General features: G+C 39.2%; 1 protein-coding gene across 9 annotated transcripts in view; it reads left to right on the top strand.

The window, feature by feature from the left end:
- The first annotated feature begins 5,559 nt into the window (after nt 1–5,559).
- The window catches only part of ATP11B (ATPase phospholipid transporting 11B (putative)), a 110,112-nt gene continuing 93,621 nt past the window's right edge, over nt 5,560–22,050 (top strand). For 5 of the 9 annotated variants that reach the window (XM_043473636.1, XM_043473633.1, XM_043473630.1 and 2 more), the window contains exon 1: nt 5,560–5,875. In XM_043473636.1, coding sequence (XP_043329571.1) covers nt 5,849–5,875 — 27 coding nt within the window. In that variant the 5' untranslated portion in view covers nt 5,560–5,848. The remainder of the gene's footprint in view (nt 5,876–22,050) is intronic. The other 4 variants (XM_043473634.1, XM_043473629.1, XM_043473637.1 and 1 more) reach the window with 1 other exon arrangement.

Below are 22,050 nucleotides of genomic sequence, written 5' to 3'. Positions count from 1 at the left end.
TGAACGGTTATCTTAAAACTAATCTTTGTGATTTATAATATGAATGACTATCTTATTTTCTTTTATTCCTTCTATTCAGAAATAATTGAAGATGGCTTAACAAAATATAGAAGGTATAATAAGATACAAAGGAGGTGAAATAACTAGCCAAAGGAAAACTAAAACTAGACAAAACAAGAAATCCAGGGTAAGAGTAATTCACGAAATGTGTGCTGTAGAGTCTAGGCACTTGCCATAAATAATTCCCTGAAATTTTAAAATAGCAAAAAAAAAAAAAAGCAACAAAATGACAGAAGGAAGCTCATTCAATTACATAATTCAAAATGCTCAGAAGCTTACAAAACAAACTAGTTGCTCAAGAGAAGCAGAGTCATCTGTGGTGAGGAGTTTCTGCAGGCTCTCGTCAATAGAACACAGTGTGATGAGTGAGCGGTGTTCCCAGCTGCACCTCCACAGCAAAAAGCAGTCATGGGGTTCCTGAGGCTACTTCTCCTACCTTCTCTGGACTTAGGCTGTTCACATGATCCTAAACTGCAGTTCAGTAAAAGTCACCATAGCAGAAGCCAAAATAAGACTATCTAAAGACAGATTTCTGACCTTTTTTTTTAATCTGAAGATAAAATAGACATCACCAAAAGAAAGTACATAGTCCTCACGAAATCCTCCATTAACATTTCTTCTCGCAGCTAAGCATTTCTGACAAATCTGCAAATCAGAAAGGAATGTTGGCAATTTAGGGTATATTCACTTCCATTAGTACTCAGCAGAACTGAGGATGGGTTTCACATGGTTTTATAAAAGTTAAGGAAACAGATGGGAACTGAGGAGACATTTGTGGGCTAAGCCAAGATTTTACTCAGAAAAGAATTTTGGATTTATTCTAATATAGATAAAAGGGCAAATGACAAGATTTTGCCATTGAACACAACTGTGATGGTTTAACCTAGAAAAATCAATGAGGTAACTGTTAACAAACATCTCTCTATGCAGTCTTTTTTTCCCCCAGGTTTTTTTATTGTGGTAAAATACACATTTAAATTTATTATCTTAACCATTTTTAAGTATACAATTCAGAATATATTTATGCTTTACATACTTTGACTTTTCAAGAAGGGATCATTTTTATAGACCCTAACTCTCACAATGACTCTTGAGTTTCAGTGGCTTTTGAGTTATTCATAAGCATAAATAACTAGAAATTAAACTGTGTTCATACAACTTAGTCCTGACATCTGTTTCAGAAATTTTCAAGAAAAGTTTCAAATATGTAATGTAAAATTGTTCCTAATGAATTTCTTTACCAGTTGATAAAATATGCAAGCCTGGTCACTACTGGAAAAAGCATCCCTGAAGTCTGTGTTTCCTTTGCCTGAAGTCTGGTCTGGAAATTCTAGAATGACAGTTAACCAAAAGGAAACTGCTTTTTAAGCATAATAATTTATAATATACTAGATTTCTAATTTTGAGAAAATAGACAGCTGTCCTTTTAAAAATGAGAGCAGATTCTAGGGCCCAACTGATGGTTTAATCTGTGGAAAAATAATTAAAGCAACAGATTGTCAAGGCTCACTTTCCTCCAATCAGACTGAACCTTGAAGGGTTCTGAGAGGCAGGCAACAGAGAGTGCCCTGAGTCTAAAGGATGGTAACCAGCACTCGTACTGTATAGCTTATGATCTCCTGAAATCATTCAGTATACTTCACTTTCTTCCACTTTGATATTTCAGAACCAGATGTTTTCTTCCCTGACTACTCAGTTATTGATATTAATTTGACAAACACATACTGAGTACCTTTTACACACTATGCGTTCCAAAACGAATGAGCCAGGAATCATGACCTTAACAAGCTCAGTCTGTGCTTCCTACTGATGGTCCAAGATGTTCTGATCGAGAAAAATATCCCTCTTTGTCCTTATTATACCTAAGAATCTCTATTACAGAAAACCAGGAGATTTTTTTTACTCCCTTGGAATAAATACATCTCACAGGTATATTTAACACAGAATTATATAAACAAGTTTACTCAAAAAAAGGAACCATACTTAGCATTAATTCAGTGACTGTTGTGTGATGCTATTATTCCCTTGGAAGGCCTGTCACCTCACTTGAAATGGCTTAAGTTCAAGTTTCTTTGTCTGACACCAGAGCACAACTTTCCTATTATGTGGCTCTCTGCCAGGGCAGCATTTGTGAACTTGATGCTTCATTCTAGCAATAATTTCCTATCTGATGTTTTTTCTCTCTTCACCCTATCACATATAATGTCTATGAACATAACACTCTGATTTCATTCTGTTATTTCATTGTTCAGAAAATTCCAGTGATTGACCAATTTCTGGTAAACTGACTAGCCAGAAACTCTCCTAAGATTATGCCTTCCCTTACTTATCCAACCTCACCTCTTATTACTCCACAGTAGTTGTACCTCAAACATCTTTAGCTTTCCGTGGTTCTTGCTGCTGGGAAGCCTTTCTCTCCCACCTTCATCCTCCCATTTCAAGTTCAGTTCAAATTCATCTCTGTCCTTCTGAACTCTCTTCAAAAGATATTGCCCACATCAATTTTCTGAAATTAGTGACTATTATTGGTACAGTTCTTTAGAACTTAATCTCATACTGCCTTGGACTATTATTTAACTGCTTCCTCTCTGCAACTTCTCTTTCCAAGGGGACTGTAAACTCTCCCCAGAGCGAAGGGGCTCATCTTAAAAGTCGTATGCACTTGTGTCTCCTCCTAATATTAGGCAATTGTTACGAGTACATTTGGTGTCCGATACATTGAGGAAGTAGCTATGGAATGAATGAATTACCACTGACTGCAAATACATTTTTTTTTCCTTTCCTTGTAGCTGGTGCTTGCCTTAAGTCCTGTGTATTCCAATCTCAATGTTTTCAAAACTTTCCAACCACAACCAATAGGAAGACATTCTTTTATAATGTGATCTGGTGTGTATGTATATACACATACACACATGCACATGTGCATGTGTATGCACATGAATGCACACATGCATGTGCATACACACATGAGCACCTGAAACAAAACTTCACAAAACAATACATATTATCTACACTAAGCAATATATTCCAATGTTTTATATTCTATTTTTTAGAGACACTGATCATGACACATTAAATTGATTTCATTGCCAATAAAGAGTTATAATCTACAGTATAAAAACTTAATACTTCTTGGATCAACATGAAGTGTATAATATTGCTCTTGAAAAATCCTTAGACCAAAACACTACCATGAATACTCATTCTGTTACCGACAGTTTGAGCTACAATTATCTTTACACAGTTATCTTGAAATAACATCTTACTGTATTTCACTACAGAATTTAGAATCAATTTCAACTCCTCCCACTCTGCATTTTGAAAATTGGGACACAGTTAAATAATAATACACAAAATGTCCTTTAGCTTTCTATTTCTTGTCTTGACAAACTTTAGTGGCATATAAATAAAAATTTCCAGGCCCAATTTTAATCAGACAACTTGCAGATGAATAAAAGTAGATACATTCATATTTTTGTTTCTTTACAATATCATAAGAGCATGAGCTTTTGTTGCATCTGGGAATTTGAGTCCCAGCTCTGCTGACTTACCTGGTGGCTCAGATGTTAAGGAGTCTGCCTGTAATGCGGGAGACCCCAGTTCAATCCCTGGGTCGGGAAGATCCCCTGGCGAAAGAAATGGCAACCCACTCCAGTATTCTTGCCTGGAAAATCCAATGGATGGAGGAGCCAGGCAGGCTACAGTCCATGGGGTCACAAAGAGTCAGACACGACTGAGTGACTTACTTCACTTCACTGCTGACTTAACCTGAGCAAGTTACTTAACCTGAACCTCATGATTTCTGCATCCACACAATGGAAATAATAGTATCAACTTCAAAGGAGAGATGAGGGTTAAAACAGACCGTGCAAGTAAAGAGCTTATTACAGGGCTTGGACACACAAGTGTTCCATGAATGTACTGTTTGATCACTGTAACAAACAAGTAAATGTATGGCAAAATTCCTTTTAGGGTCATAAAGAAAGATTTAGTCATAAGGACAGAAGGGAGATTACGTTTTCTCTTTGTAGTCAGACTATACATACAATGTAAAATTCCACTTCTGGTTTTATAGATCATTAATACCCCTAAGAAAAGGCTCTATTTGTGGTGCTGGATAATCATTATATAATAAGGAATGTCTACTGAAATTAAGGCTTCCCCGGTGGCTCAGCGGTAAAGGACCCGCCTGCAACGCAGGAGACAAGGCCTGAGCTGCGGGTTGGATTCCTGGATTGGGGAAATCCCCTGCAGAAGGAAATGGCAACCCACTCCAGTATTCTTGCCAGGTAAATCCCATGGACAGCCCATGGGATCGCAAAAGGGTGGGATACAACTTAGAGGATAAACAACAAGTAAAACTAAAAAATTTTGTATATATACGAAAAAAACTGCCCAGTTTTGCTAATTTCATTTAAATTTGTTTTTGCTTAATTAAAAAAAAATTAACTCTTGTGTGTTGAAGTGTGCTTTAATTCAGCAAAATACTGTACACGATACACATACATAACACTCAAGATGTATAAGAGCTTGCTTTGAATAAAGCGAGACCCGGCGCTTCAGTTCAGCCTTCCAAGTCAAATTTTTATTCCTGTTGTCTTTACAATATATTCCTTCTTACTTCTATTCTTCCATACCCTCATCTTACTTAGGTCTTGCTGCTGTTGCTGCTGCTGCTGCTAGTCGCTTCGGTCGTGTCCGACTCTGTGCGACCCCATAGACGGCAGCCCACCAGGCTCCGCCGTCCCTGGGATTCTCCAAGCAGGAACACTGGAGTGGGTTGCCATTTCCTTCTCCATGCATGAAAGTGAAAGTGAAGTCGTGTCCGACTCTTCACGACCCTATGGACTGCCGCTTTCGCGGTATTCTTAACCGCAGTTCGGCAGTTAACAGTAAACAACTACATTCCCACAGGAAGTGTTTTCCCCCTAACCTGTTCGATTTAGCACTGCAAAACAGCATATCTTGTCTGTTCCCCGGGAAACACTGGTCTCCACCCGACCAGGCACAGGGGAGTTGCATCCTCTTTCAAAATTACTTAAGTGATCAAGATTCCCCTAGCCCCAGCTCGCCGGTTTACTAACGAGAGCTGCGATGTGTTGAGACAAACACTTCGGACAATTTAATTGAACCGAAACTGGAGACCTCTGGGGATGAACTTTCAGTCACTACACTCCTGATAGTACGTGTGTTGGGCGGCTGAACGAACCAAAGAAAGTAGAGAGCCGGAAGCAGACCTGCAACAGGGGGTAGAAACAGAGGCGTCTGCCAAAAGCTGCGGCCTCGGTATATAGGACACAGCCGTTTGACTTAGTCCAACCCGCTAAATGAACGGGGGGCGGGGGCAGACGCGGCGACTGACAGCCCGCCCGCCTCCACGCGCGCCGCCTTCCCACCCACACTGCTGAGCCCCTGCCCTTGGTCCGCGCAGCCTCTTTCGTCACGTCCGGGGGCGGGCCGTGGCGCCGCGGCCGGCCCAGGTGGGGCCGGGAGCCGGGGGCCGGGGGCGGGGTTGTGGCGGTACTGCGGGTGACAACGGTCAATAATGAAGGTGGCTGCGGCGCGGCAGCAGACTCAGCTGCGCCGGGTGGGGGCGGCGCCGAGGACGCGCCTGTAGGACCTCGGAGCCGGCGCGGAAGATGGGGCCCCAGCGCGGGGAGTGAGGCGGCCGCGGCGAGCGCAACTTCAGCCGGAGGGGCTCTCCCGCTTTCCCCTCCGGCTCGTTAGCCTCCACCTGGAGCCCCTCGACCCCCGCGTCCCGCGGGACGGGAACGGCGACGGAAGGGGCATGTGGCGCTGGGTCCGGCAGCAGCTGGTAGGTACCTCCGCCTCTCACCTCTCGGACGCTGGCTCTCGCGCGGCTTCTCGGGCCCGGGTGGCGGGGAAGGGCCGGCGGCGCAGAGCCGCGAGGCCGGGGCGGGAGCTCCGGGCTAGGCCTCATTGGAAGGGGGTCCCGGAGCCGGCAGTGCCCCGCGCAGCCCCGCACACGCGTCTCACCGCCGAACTCGGGACCCCCGAGCCCGGCGGCGGGGGGCTGCCGCTTCCTGGTCGCGCTTCTAGGTTAATTCTCTCCTCCTCGCCGCTCCTGGGCGGTTTGCGACCAAAAGTGGATGCGGAGCGGGGTCGGCGTCTTGGCTGAGGAACTCGGGCGGGGGAACGGAAAAGAGAGTAGGTGTTGGGGAGAGAAAAGAGGCTCGCATTTCCTGCCTTTAACAGTTTGGGACTGGTTTGAGTGAAGGGGACGGGGAGGATCTGTCTCCAGCCCCCTCTCCTCGCTGTTTTCAAGGTTGCGTGATTTATCAAGGAGAAGGGTAACTTGTCTAGTCTAACTCCTCTTAGAGAAATTTTACCGGAGGCCTGGGTGAGAAAGAATATTCTAACACCCCGTCTAGTTGCGAAGCTAAGTGAGATAGTCACGAAGGACGGTTTTCTTCCTGCCTTGTCCTCACCCCACCCCTGGTGAAACTTTTGGAATGGGAACCTTACTTTTTTTCCGTTCTCGAGGCAGTGTCAACGAGACCGATTTGGACCCAATGGTTAACTTTTCAGTTTTACTGGAACATCTGGAGAAAAAAAGAATTTTAGAAAAGTGTGATTTAAGGCATATAAAAAGCGCCACCTTTCTCCGAGTTAATTCACAGAGAAAACTTTCTTGCTTGCTGGCAACTACAGCCCCCAAAATACAACGCTTAGGCCACGTTGACAATTAGGAGTGAAACTGCTGCAGACTGGAGAAGTCTACCCGTACCTCCATGATGTCTGTTCCTGGTTGCTGCTTAATTTCTAAATCGCATTAGTAGTTAGATGCTGCTACAATTCGGTGTTTTCATTTACTAATTTAAAAGGCAGTGAAGCAGAAACGGTTTCTGTGGGACTGTAAAGATTTTTGGGGACTAAAAACATTGATACCTCCTTTTCCCTACTCTGGAAGAGCATTTTTATGTTTAAGAAGTATGCTATTTCAGAGCCAGCCTTCTGTTAATTCATTTGGCAGTGGGCATCATTCTCAAAAAAATACCTTATAAATAAAACTAGAACTGCCTGCCACTCCCTCAAGCACATGTTGGCTCTCTATTTTTAGGTAATTGTGAATTCAGATATCCCAGATATACTCCTTATTAGACGACGAAGCTAATGATGTCATTATAATACCAAATTGTTGTAATAGTTTGGCTTTGTTGCATTAAGCCGCAGCTGGGTAACTTGACTCTAGAAGTTAATTATTTCAGGTCTGACTTCATGAGTTTGATTTGCCCATCTTCGTGTATAGAAATCTTGTTTACCTGATGGTGTTTTTATGTGCTAGTGGTTTTTTCTAGTTTTTCCTAGTAGATTAAGACACCACTTCTCAGTGTTAGGTATTTTTTGTTAATCTGGATAAAATCCTGATTGTATTCTCACCTTCAGAATAGGCAGTCTGTTAATTTTTTTAAAAATGGCTTCAGCCAAACACAGCTAACAGGAGGGGCAAAAAGTCTTGTGTGGTTAATTTACAAGAAATGCCTTATGGGGTGATTAACAAGTTGAACAAGTTGCTGTGCATAAAAAATGCTACCTCTGACATTAGTCACTCACTTCACTGGTTGTACTTTTAAGTTATCAGATCTTCTAAGTATGTGATCAGACCTGTGCCTATGTAGGACTTTGTCTCTTTGATTAAGTTTGTACAGTCACTTATTATATGTAAAGGATAGTGAATACACAGAATAATAAGTATATTTTACTATCCCAGTCATAAACTGCCTTTCTAGTTACTGCACCAGAAATTACTCAGTTCGTAGGCTAGTTTAAAGTATACTTCGATTTGCCCAGTGGGTTGAGTCTTTCAGCAATAGAGGCACTAGGAGGGCACAGCAACCTGCTTCAGTACTCTTGCCTGGATAATCCAGTGGACAGAGGAACCTGACCAGCTGCAGTCCATAGGGTCGCAAAAGTAGGACACGCACACAAAGAAAATTCAGATAAATAAGACAGATTTGGAGAGGTTAATAAGCAGATCACAAAGACAGGATTTTTGAAATTATAAACACTTTATTTATTATATGAATCCTGATTTCCAGCCTCTTAGATTGTCGTGCCAAAAAGTTTGTCATTTGTTACAGAAACAACTTGTATGTTCTGTTAATTCCTTGTTAAATTAAACACAACTTGACTGCTTATCTCCACAAACTATTTTCACTTCTTGACACAATGAGAAAAATAAAGAAGGTTGTCAGAAAGTTGATGTTTTTCTTTGGGAAAGCAGACTGAAAAGATTGAACTATCCTTTCCTTTTTCTTCTTGATTCTTCGTTTTTGAGCTCACAATCCTAGTTATTTTACACTAGGAAAATTTTCTTATGATGTCTTTCTGGTATAATGAGTATTATTCTAGCATCATATGTGTTAACTCGTTAGAGATGGCAGCACCTCGATTATGATAACAAATGACATTAACTCATTGTAGTCTCATATTTAGGTTTTTATGGTAGCCGTTAACCACATTGGCTGTTAAATTTCTAATTAATTAAATTAAAATTCCACATGGCTATTAGCTACTATATTGGACAGTTCAGAGTAGAACATATTCATTATCACAGAAAATTCTGTTGTACAGCACTACATTAGATTTAAATGGAAGTCTTTGTCAATTCATGTTTTAGTTGACATGTAATGTTTCTTTACAGTGCAATGTAATGCTATATTTTTAAAGCACTTACTGTGTGCATGCATAATAAGCTAAATAGTGGGGACACAAATGTCGGTCAGTGAGGGCCTTATTTATCTCTATTTTCTGTCTCACACAGGACTTGATATAAGAGTAGACACTGGGTACATGTTTTTTGAATAAATGAATAGGTGAGAAGATAAAGAATTAATCCATATTATTGCTTCTGTGTTTTGAGATAAAGTGACAAAATTCAAGATTGACCAGTCCAAAGGAAAGCTGGAAAATCAAAAAATACGACTTAATGTTGTCATACTAGGATACAGTTTCTTAAATTGTTCTATAAATATAGTCCCTTCAGGTTTATATCTACAGTGGCAGAAGGAGGCTAGTAAGATTGTCTTCTGATTCACTGAGAAAAATGGTAAGCTCTTAGCCTAAACTCAGCCTATTCACATTCACCAAACTTGTTTATTCCTCTATTCCTCTCTTTACACTTGTCACAAAGAAAGGTGTGACAGTCCTCTTTTCCAGACTAACCAGTCCATTTGTGTTCTTTCATCCTGCTCTCCGCATCAATTATCTGTAGTCTGTTTACTCTTACTTTTTCTTTCAGCTGTGAACACATTCATGCCTCCCTCTATTAATTTACTTTGCCCCATATCTGTGTCAAAATGTTTTCAGTTTTCTAAAAAATAGGTCTTTCCTATATAACTATGCTGCCAGTACTCTGAAATGTGGCTAGTTCAGACTGAAATATGCTTAAGTATGAAATTCACATAGGATTTTAAAAACAGTGTAAAAAAAAAGCATGTAAAATATCTCAACTTTTTATATTGGTTACATGTTGAGTAATATTTTGGATTTATTTGGTAAAGTAAAATACTGCAGTTCATTTTGCCTGTTCCTTTTTACTTTTTAAAAAATGGTTACTAAAAAAAAATGGTTACTGGAAATTTAAAAACTACAGAAATGTAATTCCGTATAACATTAAAAGTGAACTCATTTTTCCTTATAGCACATTATGTAAGTCTAGATACCTTACACAGTAGACTAGGCTGTAAATATCTTGGGGTGGGCTATATTTTATCTTTAGAGCCCTTGCACTCAAGACAGCAGCTGGCCCATTGAAGGTACCCACCCACCAAATGTTGGTTGACTGAATATCAGGTTTCTTTCCATGTCAGTTTGGAAGTACCTGTGTTCTTTGCCTTTCTCTCAAGGAATGAATGAGGAGTAGGCCAAGGAAGCAAGGCCTATGGTGGTGGTATTTTGGTGTGGCTAAGTAAATTTTAACCTCAAAAGTTAATGTTTTGGGGCTTCCCTGGTGGTCCAGTGGTTAAGACTGCGTCCTTCCACTGCAGGGGCTGCAGTTCAATCCCTGGTCTGGGAAGTTCTGCATGCCACAAAGTGCAGCCAAAAAAATATTAATGTTTAAGATCCTAAATCTTAGAATATTTTATTTTATCTCTGTGTTCAGACATCTATCCTCAGATACTCAATTTTTCATTTGGTTGAAGAGGTCAAGCATTAGTGAAGTAACGTGAAAGTCGCTCAGTCATGTCTGACTCTTTGCAACCCTGTGGGTCCATGGAATATACAGTCCATGGAATTCTCCAGGCCAGAATACTGGAGTGGATAGTCTTTCCCTTCGCCATGGTATCTTCCCAACGCAGGGATTGAACCGGGGTCTCCCACATTGCAGGCCGATTCTTTACCAGCTGAGCTACCAGGGAAGCCTGGTCAAGCATTAGTAGAATCCCAATTATCCTAGCTGTACTGAAGTAGGGACCTTGCCCAAATGCTCCAAAGAACCTTGTGATTGCCACTATCAACATTAACTATCCCCTTTATCCCTACAGTCTGTTTTCAGTATTAACAGCCAGGGTGATCTTATTAAAACACAGGTTAGGTCATGTGATTCCTGTGTTTAAAACCTTCTAAAAACTTGCCTTCTTGCTCAGAGTAACAGCCAAAGTCTCTGCTAGATCTGTACCCAAGTCCCTGCCCAGACCACTTCTTGTCTCCCATCATTCTTCACCCACTTTGCTTTATGCTTTATCCACATACACCCTGCTGTTCATCAGAAGTGCCAGATGGATTTCATTCAGTGTTAAGATTTTTGCCCTGGCTGTCATCTCTGGCTAGAATGTACTCCCCGCCCCCCGCCCCAGTTAACCTGTTGGCACCTTCAGTCCCTTCAAGTCTTTGTTTAGATGTTATCATTGAGGCCTTTTCAGTATTAAATTGTAAATCCCCACCCCCATTTCCCTAGCCCTCTTCCCTGCCTTTTTTTGTTTCTCTTAGCACTTACCACTATTTAATATATTCTGTACTTTACTCGTCTCATTTATATCATGAAGGGAAGGATTTTTGCCTATTTTGTTTTAGTTCTCCATATAACAAAAACTGTTTCTCAACTCTGCATCCATACTTTTAGGTAACACTATTTCTTTCTCATTTATTCATTCACTCAAACATTTTCTGAACATATACTCTGTGATAGCATATTGCTAGGCCCTGGAACTACCAAAATGAAGCAACCCCTGCCCTAGCCGTTCTTCTAGGACTATTGGATATTTGAATTTCTGTCAGTTTTTTCCTGTTTAAAAAAAATATTGCAATGGACATTCTTGCTTGTGTGTTTTTTTAAATTGGCATACCTAGAAGTGGAATTGCTGGGCCACGGGGTGTGCATTTTATAACTGTTACTAAATATTGCTAAGTTATTTTCCAAAACGATGTTCCCTTTTCCCTACATCTTGGTCAACACTTTGTACTGTCAGACTTGAAAAAGCTTAGCAATCTGATGAGTGTGAAAGGTATCTCATTTTGCTTAATGTGCATTTTCCTGATTGCTAGTGAGATTAAGATGTCCTGTATTTTTTTCTTTTTTAAAAAATTTACTTATTTTTGGCTGTTCTGGGGCTTTGTTACTGCATGGGCTTTTTCTCTAGTTGAGCCAAGCTAGGGGGGGTTACTGTTTGTTGTAATGTTCAGGCTTCTCATTGCAGTGGCTTCTCTTGTGGAGCACAGGCTCTAGGGTGCAGGCTTCGGAGGTTGTAGCATGTGGGCTCAGTAATTTCGGCTCCTGGGCTCGAGAGTGCAGGCTTAATAGTTATGGCATACCGGCTTAGTTGCTCCGCTCCGTGTCAGATCTTCCCAGATCAGGGATTGAACTGTGTGTCCTGCACTGGCAGGCAGATTCTTGCCCACTGAGCCACCAAGGAAGCCCCCTTGATTTCATTCATATGAGTAGATTTCCCATTTTTCTGTTGAGTGGTTTGTTTTCTCCTTATTAGTTTGCTTTGTAGTCTGGATGCCAATTCTTTGTTGTGTATAATGTGAGCATCTTCCAGCCTGCACTTTGTATTTAACTTAATGATATCTTTTCTGATATTTTAAATTTATTTGTAGGTAAACTTATTATTAGGTGAACGATTTCTACTTTTTATTACTTGTTTAGGAATTCCTTCCTAGGGTCATAAAGCTATCTTTCTGGCATTTTCTTAGTTGTCTAAAAATCTAGTTTTACAACGTTTAGGTCTTGAATATGCCTGGGATTTATTTTTGTATACGAAATAAAGGAGAGAATTTATTTTCTCCCATATAGAAAGTTATTTGTCCCAATACTGTTTATTGAATGGGCCATCTTTTCCCCACTAATCTCTGTTGTTTGCCTTCTGTCATATACCAGTATTCTTTTTGTGTTGTGTTCTCTTTTTAGGTTCTCTGTTTCATTCATCTGTTGATCTGGTGGTGCATGAATAATATAATACATTGTCTTAATGTAGTGTTTTATGAGAAGTCTTGATATCTGACCAGGCAAAACCCCTAATCCGTTTTTCTCCCCTAGAATTGCTTTGGCTCCCTACTCTTCCTTATGTTATTTTTTATTTATGTCATCAGTTTGTCTAATTCTGTGGAAAATCTTTCTAGGATTTTGATTGGCTTTGCATTGAATTTGTTAAGTTCTATTAATATTTTTCCATTTGATCATGTAGAAGCTATAGATTGTTGGAGAAGGAAGTGGCAACCCACTCCAGTGTTCTTGCCTGGAGAATCCCAGGGACGGCGGAGCCTGGTAGGCTGCCGTCTATGGGGTCGCATAGAGTCGGACACGACTGAAACGACTTAGCAGCAGCTATAGATTGTATTTTTATCCTTTTATTATCTCTCTCTACCTACAAATAATACAGGGATTTATAAGATTTTCACTTGTGTTCCCTCTTACCTTCCACATTACTATTAATAGTCTAACTGTTTTGTTTTTTTTTCTTTTACCAGCTGTATTGAGAGATAACCACATACAATTTTTTCATTAAAGTGCGCAGTTCAGTTTTTCAGTATATGCATAGAGTTGTGCAGCCCCACCACACTCTGATTTTAGAACATTTTTATACTCCCTAAAAGAGATTCCTTATCCACTTTCTCCATTCCCCTACAAGTCACTAGCCCCATTAGCCCCCAGCTGTGATCAATCACTAATCTACTTTCTGTCTCTATAGATTTGCCACCTCTAGACATTTTTTGTAAATGGCATCATATAGCATGTGGTATTTTGTGATGACCTTTTCACCTAGCATAATGTGTTCAAGGTTCATCTGTGTTGTAGCATATATCCATACTTCATTTCTTTTTGTTGCTAAAATTCCATTGTATAGATATACCAGAGATTGTATTCATTCATCAATTAATGGACATTTAGTTTGTTTCTGCCTTTTGGCTGTTAGAAGTAATGCTTCCTTTTCCATTCATGTGCAAGTTTTTTGTGGATATATATTTTCATTTCTCTTGGGTAAATATGTAAGGAGTGGAATTACTGGGTCGTGTGGTAACTCTGTTTTTAAGTTTGTGAGAAATTGCCAAACTTTTCTAAAGTGATTGCACTGTTTTACATTACTACCAGGCATGTATAATATAAGGCTTCCAATGTCTTTGTATCATTACCAATACTTGTTTTTGTCTTTGATTCTAGCTATGGTCATGAATGTAAGTGTAACTCATGATTTATATTTGCCTAATGACTGATGATTTCAAACATCTTTTTAGGTTCTCTATTAACTGGTTTGTTTGTACTTTGTGAGGCTTTTCTTGATGAAATGCTTATTCATATCTTTTAACACATTTTTAAGTTTTTCTTTTAGTTAGAAGAGTTATATGTATATGTTCTGGATATAAGACCCTTACCAGATACGTGATTCACAAATACTTTCTTCCTTAATGTTTGTGGAAACTCAAAACATTTAAACTCAAAACATTCTCTAGCTTTTTAACTGTCACTCATTTTGATTTACTACAGTGATTTTTTTTAAATTCACCATTATTTCTTTTAATTTAAATTTTATTTACTTATTGGCTGTGCTGGGTCTTCTAGTTGTGGCGAGCAGGGGCCACTGTCTCGGAGCAGCGCTCAGGCTTCCCATTGTGGTGGCTTCTCTTGCTGTGGAGTGCAGGCTTCAGGAGCTGCGGCCCCCCGCTCGGGAGCACGGGCTCAGTAGTTGTGGCGCACTGGCTTGCTTAGTTATGTGGTGGGATCATCCCAGACCGGGGATCCCGCCCAAGTCTCCTGCATTGGCAGGTGGGTGCTTTACCACTGAGCCACCGGGGAAGCCCACCTCTTGCCTATGTATTTACATTTGTTCTTGCTGACATACATTCTTTAGTTACTTTTAAGCAAGGCTTCATGTGTGGTAAACTTTCTTAGTTTTTATGGCTTAAAATGTCTTTATTCCCAATTATTATTGAATACTAATTTAGGTAGATTCAGAATTGTAGATTAATAGTTACTTTCGCACAACGTATTGTTATTATTGCTATTTTTGGCCACACTGTGTGGCATTCAGAACTTCCTCAACCAGGGATCGAACCCATCACTCAGCATATTGAAGATACTACTTATTCCTACTTATTCCTTTGCTTTCAGACATTTATTAGTGGTGTGAAGTATGCTTTTAATCTAATAGTCATTACTTTGCTGGTAGTCTCTGTAACATTGTTTTTAAGATTATCTCATTGTCCTCTATTTTGCAGTTTAACTGTGCTGTACTTACGTTGTTTCATATGATTTTTGTTTCTCCTGCTATACTCTTGCGTGTGCTTTCAATTTGAAAGCTGTCATTTCTACAGTTCAGAAAATTTTACAGCTTTTTTCCCCCTTTAAATGTTGGTTCTCCGACTTCAGTTTCCTCATTCTCGAACTCTTGCTTGATCTTTATCTGTGCTCTGTGGCTCTTCTTGTTCATATTTCTCATCTGTTTTCTCTCTGCTGCTTTCTGTGTGAATTCTCAGTTCAAGTTTGTAGTCACCAATTTTCTCCTGTATCCATGGGCTAGGCCTCTGACCTCCCGCCTGACCGGCCTCACCTCTCTCCCCTCACCTGCCTTCCCACCCCAGGCCTCAGCAGCATCTCCTAGCAGGAAGGGAGGATCCAGGGCCAGGGAGGAAAAGCCATGGGCTGCACTCCAGTCTAGAGGTCATCCTTGTCTTCTGAATTTTTAATTTAAATGACTCCCCCCGGCCCCGAATTTATTATTGGACCTCTTTCATTTCCATTTGTTCTTGATGCATATTTGTCTGATTTGTCTTGTAATATTTTGTTCTTAAAAAAAAAAAAAAGTATTATTCTGTTACCTCTTTGGAGATTCTACACATATTTAAAAGTACATAGCAGTTTTTAGCCTCCTTTCAGTTGAACCTGACTCTTGGACCCTGATACAGAAGGGGATTGAACTTCAGACTGCCTATTTCTAGAGCCAGAGTACCAAAGGCTCAGCCCCTGATTACAGAAAAGATTACCTTATTTTAAGCCTAGCTAAGTCATCTTAAAGAAGAAAAAAGAAAAATTTTTTTTTTAATTTTATCTTGTGAAGTAGAAGGAAGAGTTCAAAGTGTGTACTTTTCCAAAGTTACTAACTAATTAGTGCTAGAGGCAGGACATAACCCAGAGTTTTTGGCGGGCATATGTGAGTGTGGAAGAGAATTAGCAGGAGCAGCAGTTTTCCCTGTATATCTCTTTCCCATTCCCGCCATTTTTAAATCTAACCAAGAGTAAGGCAAGAAGAGAGAATGAGTTGGGGAAAGAAATTTGTAGGTAGCAGTGGTACTCTGGAGATGGAGGTGACAGGTCTGAGAGGAAAAGGAGAGAAGTGATCAAGAGTTCCTGGAGTTAGCCAGTGTAGCCATTTTCAAGTTGACATAATATTTTAGGTACTAGAAGAAGCTAGGCCTTGCTTGTACCCTAATATATATCTCCTCTTGAATATGTTATCTAATATCAAATGCAACACATTTTAATTGATTTTGAACATTGTGTCAAATTTTTAGAAAGGTTTTCAGTTTTAAGTGTCTTTTTTCATCTTAAACCTTAGGAACCACAAAATTGTTTTGATATTTGAGAACCTCATGATGTTGAAATAGAAATTGGAAATGCTGAAAAGATATAGGTTAGCTGTCCTTTTTTATTAGTAACTTTAATTACATTTGTAATGAAATTATGCCATACTTTTTTATATATATTTATAGTTGTATATTTATAGTTTATATATTTATAGTATATTTTATATATTTATAGTTTTTTAATATATTTATAGTTTATAAATTTATATATATTTATAGTTTTTATATATTTAAAGTTGTTATTTAACTATTCAGAAGAATGTGTTTGATAATTTTCTGTAGGTTAAAAAAAAGCAAGTCATCTAGTGATGACTTACTGCTATTTCAGTCAAAATTTTAATCATTTTATTTGATTTTCATTTCACTTTTTGTGCTTATTAAAGGCAATTTTTTTTTTAATAACATCTTATTCAGGGCAAGGGTCCTGACTTCTCATTTTGGTATTTTCACAATACCAAGCATATTACCTAGCACATAGACAATGCTCATAGTATTTATAATGAATTTTTTTAATTAAATTATAGAGTCACTTAACAAATGAAATACTAAGTTGCTTGATATTTCAGAATGGTCAAATCAGTCAGTCAGATCAGTCACTAAGTTGTGTCCAACTCTTTGTGACCCCATGGGCTGCAGCACGCCAGGGCTCCCTGTCTATCACCAACTCCCAGAGTTTACTCAAACTCTTGTCCGTTGAGTCAGTGATGACGTCCAACCATCTCATCCTCTGTCGTCCCCTTTTCCTCCTGCCTTCAATCTTTCCGAGCATCAGGGTCTTTTCAAATGAGTCAATTTTTTGCATCAGGTGGCCAAAGTATTGGAGTTTCAGCTTCAATATCAGTCCTTCCAATGAATATTCAGGACTGATTTCCTTTAGGGTGGACTGGTTGGATATCCTTGCTGTCCAAGGGATTCTCAAGAGTCTTCTCTAACACCACAGTTCAAAAGCATCAATTCTTTGGCACTCAGCTTTCTTTATAGTCCAACTCTCACATCCATGCATGATTACTGGAACCATAACCTTTGATTAGATGGACCTTTGTTGACAAAGTAATGTCTCTGCTTTTTAATATGCTGTCTAGGTTGGTCCTAACTTGTCTTCCAGGGAGCAAGCGTCTTTTAATTTCATGGCCACAGTCACCATCTGCAGTGATTATGGAGCCCAAAAAAATAAAAGTCTGTCACTGTTTCACTCTTTCCCCATCTATTTGCCACAAAGTGATGGGACTGAATGCTATGATCTTAGTTTTCTGAATGTTGAGCTTTAAGCCAACCTTTTCACTCTCCTCTTTCACTTTCATCAAGAGGCTATTTAATTCCTCTTTACTTTCTACCATAAGGGTGATGTCATCTGCATATCTGAGGTCATTGATATTTCTCCCGGCAGTCTTGATTCCAGCTTGTGCTTCATCCAGCCCAGCGTTTCTCATGATGTTCTCTGCATATAAGTTGAATAAGCAGGGTGACAGCATAGAGCCTTGACCTACTCCTTTTCCTGTTTGGAACCAGTCTGTTGTTCCATGTCCAGTTCTAACTGTTGCTTCTTGACCTGCGTACAGATTTCTCAAGAGGCATGTCAGGTAGTCTGGTATTCCCATCTCTTTAAGAATTTTTCATGGTTTGTTGTGATCCACATAGTCAAAGGTTTTGACGTAGTCAGTAAATCAGAAGTAGATGGTTTTCTGGAACTCTTTTGCTTTTTTGATGATCCAACGGATGTTGGCAATTTAATCTCTGGTTCCTCTGCCTTTTCTGAAACCAACTTGAGCATCTGAAAGTTCACAGTTCATATACTATTGAAGCCTTGCTGGGAGAATTTTGAGCATTACTTTACTAGCGTGTGAGATGAATGCAATTGTGAGGTAGTTTGAACATTCTTTGGCTTTGCCTGTCTTTGGGATTGGAATGAAAACTGACCTTTTTCAATCCTGTGACCACTGCTGAGTTTTCCAAATTTGCTGGCATATTGAGTGCAGCACTTTCAGAGCATCATCTTTTAGGGTTTGAAATAGCTCAGCTGGAATTCCATCAACTCCACTAGCTTTGTTCGTAGTGATGTTTCCTAAGGGCCACTTAACTTCACACTCCAGGATGTCTGGCTCTAGGTGAGTGATCACACCATCGTGATTATCTGCATCGTGAAGCTCTTTTTTGTACAGTTCTTCTGTGTATTCCTGACACCTCTTCTTAACATTTTCTGCTTCTGTTAGATCCATAGCATTTCTGTCCTTTATTGTGCCCATCTTTGCATGAAATGTTCCCTTGGTATCTCTAATTTTCTTGAAGAGATCTCTAGTCTTTCCCATGCTATTGTTTTCCTCTATTTCTTTGCATTGATCAGTGAGGAAGGCTTTCTTATCTCTCCTTACTGTTCTTTGGAACTCTGCATTCAAATGGGTACATCTTTCCTTTTTTCCTTTGCTTTCCGCTTCTCTTCTTTTCACGGCTATTTATAAGGCCTCCTCAGACAACATTTTCCCTTTTTGCATTTCTTTTTCTTGGAGATGGTCTTGATCCCTGCCTCCTGTACAATGTCATGAACCTCTATCCATAGTTCTTCAGGCACTCTGTCTATCAGATCTAATCCCTTGACTCTACTTGTCACTTCCACTGTAACCATAAGGGATTTGATTTAGGTCATACCTGAATGGTCTTGTGGTTTTCCCTACTTTCTTCAATTTAAGTCTGAATTTGGCAATTTGGCAACTGAGTGCAGTGCCTAGCATCAGTTCAGTTGTCGCTCAATCGTGTCTGACTCTCTGCAACCCCATGAACCACAGCACGCCATGCCTCTCTGTCCATCACCAACTCCTGCAGTCCATCCAAACCTATGTCCATTGAGTCGGTGATGCCATCCAACCATCTCATCTTCTGTCGTCCCCTTCTCCTCCTGCCCTCAATCTTTCCCAGCATCAAGGTCTTTTCAAATGAGTCAGCTCTTTGCATCAGGTGGCCAAAGTATTGGAGTTTCAGCTTCAACATCAGTCCTTCCAATGTACACCCAGGACTGATCTCCTTTAGGATGGGCTGGTTGGATCTCCTTGCAGCCCAAGGGACTCTCAAGAGTCTTCTCCAGCACCACAGTTCAAAAGCATCAATTCTTCTGCCCTCAGCTTTCTTTATAGTCCAACTCTCACATCCATATGTGACCACTGGAAAAACCATTGCCTTGACTAGACGGACTTTTGTTGACAAGATAATGTCTCTGCTTTTTAATATGCTATCTAGGTTGGTCATAACTTTCCTTCCAAGGAGTAAGCGTCTTAATTTCATGGCTGCAGTCACCATCTGCATAGTATCTAGCATTCTATGCCTAGATACCTAGCATAGTATCAAGCATTTTTCCCTCTACAGATACAATAGATCTATTGTATTGTATTCATATCAATTGTATTGATATGTATTGTTCTGCATATCAATAGATATGTACTTGGGTACATATTGGTCTCGTAAGATTTTTTGCAGTGAATGCAATTGAATGTTAAAGCTTGAATTGTATACAGTCAGTTCAAGTCTTAATCACATTTTATCTAGGAAATTGTTTCTTCACTATTGCATCTCCTGAGCTACGAAAGGAATATAGATATCCTTCCTTGTCTCGCTTCTCCACTATGCTCTATATTAGTTCAGAAAACTCTAACAAAGATTGAGGGTAAACTTAATTTTTTACTATTGAAAGACAGGGAAGTTGTTCTCTAATTTTGGGTTTTTCTATTGAAATTTAAATATTGTAGAGGAACTGGCCTCTAAACTTAGATTTACAGGAGACTTTGTGAATCCAGCTCCTATGCAGCATTAAAGGGAGACAGTGCTTACCTACCAGTGTTTGATCAACTATTTTTCCAGCATATATTTGCAGAATTAAAAAAAACAAAAAGCTTAGGAATTTATTATGAGACAGTGAAAGTCAAGTCTTAAATAATTAGAGATGCTGTTATCAGTCTTTATCTGATGTCTTAGACCGTGAGTTCCCTCATAATGTTTCTTGTAGATAAAGTTTTCGGTGATCTGTGGCAAAATGAGAAATACCAGGTCAGTGTATTATGCACATGTCTGTTTGTGCATCTTTGCTCTAACTTATATATGTCCTTGTTTTTGAGGACTGTGCTTTTAACTTCTTAAAAGAATAGCTTTTTATTTTAAAATCGTTTCAGATTTTCAGAAAGGTTACAAAAATAATAGAGAATTCCTATACATTTTTCTCACCCAGTTTCTCTTGTTGTTAACATCTTATATTACTATGCTACATTTGTTATGCTAATTAACCAGTATTAATACATTGCTATTAATTAAACCCCATACTTTATTGCTAATTTTTATACATGGCGAAATAATCACCACAGGAAGTCTAGTTAGCATCCATCACCACACAAGAGTTACAGAATTTTTCCTTATGAGAACTTTTAAAATCTACACTCTTAGCAACTTTTGCGTATACAATACAACATTATTAACTATGGTTCCATGCTGTACATTACATCCTGTAACTTCTTTTATAACTAGAAGTTTGTACCTTTTACTTCCTTCACCCATTTTACCCACTCCCCAAGCCCCACCCTGGCAACCACTTGTCTGTTTTCTATTATTTCTGTATTTATGAGCTTGGGCTTTTTTGTTTTTGGTTTTATGTTCCACATATAAGTGAGATCATACAATATTTTGTCTTTTCTGACTGACTCTTTTCACTGAGCATAATGCCCTTAAAACCCATCTGTGGATTTAAAAGATTTCATTCTTTTTAACAGATGCCATTCTTTTTAATGTTGTTATTGTTTAGAATTTTATGGTTGTCTTTGTAGATTGATATGTATTTTAAGATATTAAATTTTGAAGGTACTTTGTAAAGGATATGTTTTCTTCATCAAGGATTCTTGTCTGTGGCCTCAGAATTGTAAACCCACTGCTTCTGATGTGCTGAGGACCCAGGAAGCCATCTTCATTGCCATTGTTGTTTATGATTGTGAGTAGAGAAAAAGGAGCCTTAGAAGTGTTTGAGAAATCTTAGTAGATTTCTCAGTAGTAGATTTCTCATCGTACTAAGAGATTTCTTAGTAGTACTAAGGAGTACTAAGTAGTATTACTAAGTACTAGCTTTCCAGCTGCAAGATTCAAAATATAGAGTCATCTTTGGCATCACCTACACGATGAACATGAGTTTAAGTAAGCTCTGGGAGTTAGTGAGGGACAGGGAAGCCTGGCGTGCTGCAGTCCTTGGGGTCTGCATGGAGTAGTACTTAGCTAGTATTTAGGAGTACTAAGTAGATTTCTCAGTACTAAGATTTCTCTCAGTAGATTGTTCACTCATCTATCTCCAATTTGGACACCACAGTTAGATTTACTAGTTTCACTTGTTATCCAGCCAGTGTTCAATTATAGGTATAGATATAGGTAGATCAAGAAAATTAATTTAGGGTTCTTGGTTACAGAAACCTTGAATTCTCTCAGTGAAATCTGTAATTTTAAAATTTGATCTAAGCTAAAACTACTTCACAGATTTATTTTTATCATAAATGTCTCTGTGATTCTATACACAGAAATCACCAGTTTAGCAAGTAAGAGACTGTCACAGTTAAATTATGGCCAAATAGGAAACTTCTAATCCAGAAAATCTATGGTAAAGTCCCAAATGGGTGAAATTGATACATTTTTAATTGTAGTAAATATACTTAACATAAAATTTGCCATTTTATCCATTTTTAAATGTACAGTTCTGTGGCATTAAGTACAGTGACATTGTTATGCAGCCATCGCCACTGTCTCCTGAACTGTTTCATCTTTACAAACTGAAACTTTATGCCCATTAAACACTAATGCCCTTTTACTCTCCCCTCCACACCTTGAATAAATGCCTGACAAGGTATGAATTTGTCAACTCTTATTCCTTATGTAAGAGGAATCATACAATTTTGTCCTTTTGTCACAGGTTTAATTTCACTTAGCATAATG

This window comes from Cervus canadensis, chromosome 7 (genome assembly GCF_019320065.1).
Source record: "Cervus canadensis isolate Bull #8, Minnesota chromosome 7, ASM1932006v1, whole genome shotgun sequence".
In the NCBI taxonomy this organism is placed as follows: domain Eukaryota; kingdom Metazoa; phylum Chordata; class Mammalia; order Artiodactyla; family Cervidae; genus Cervus; species Cervus canadensis.
Note: the sequence above shows the minus strand (reverse complement) of the source record. Positions and strands in the feature narration are given on the sequence as shown.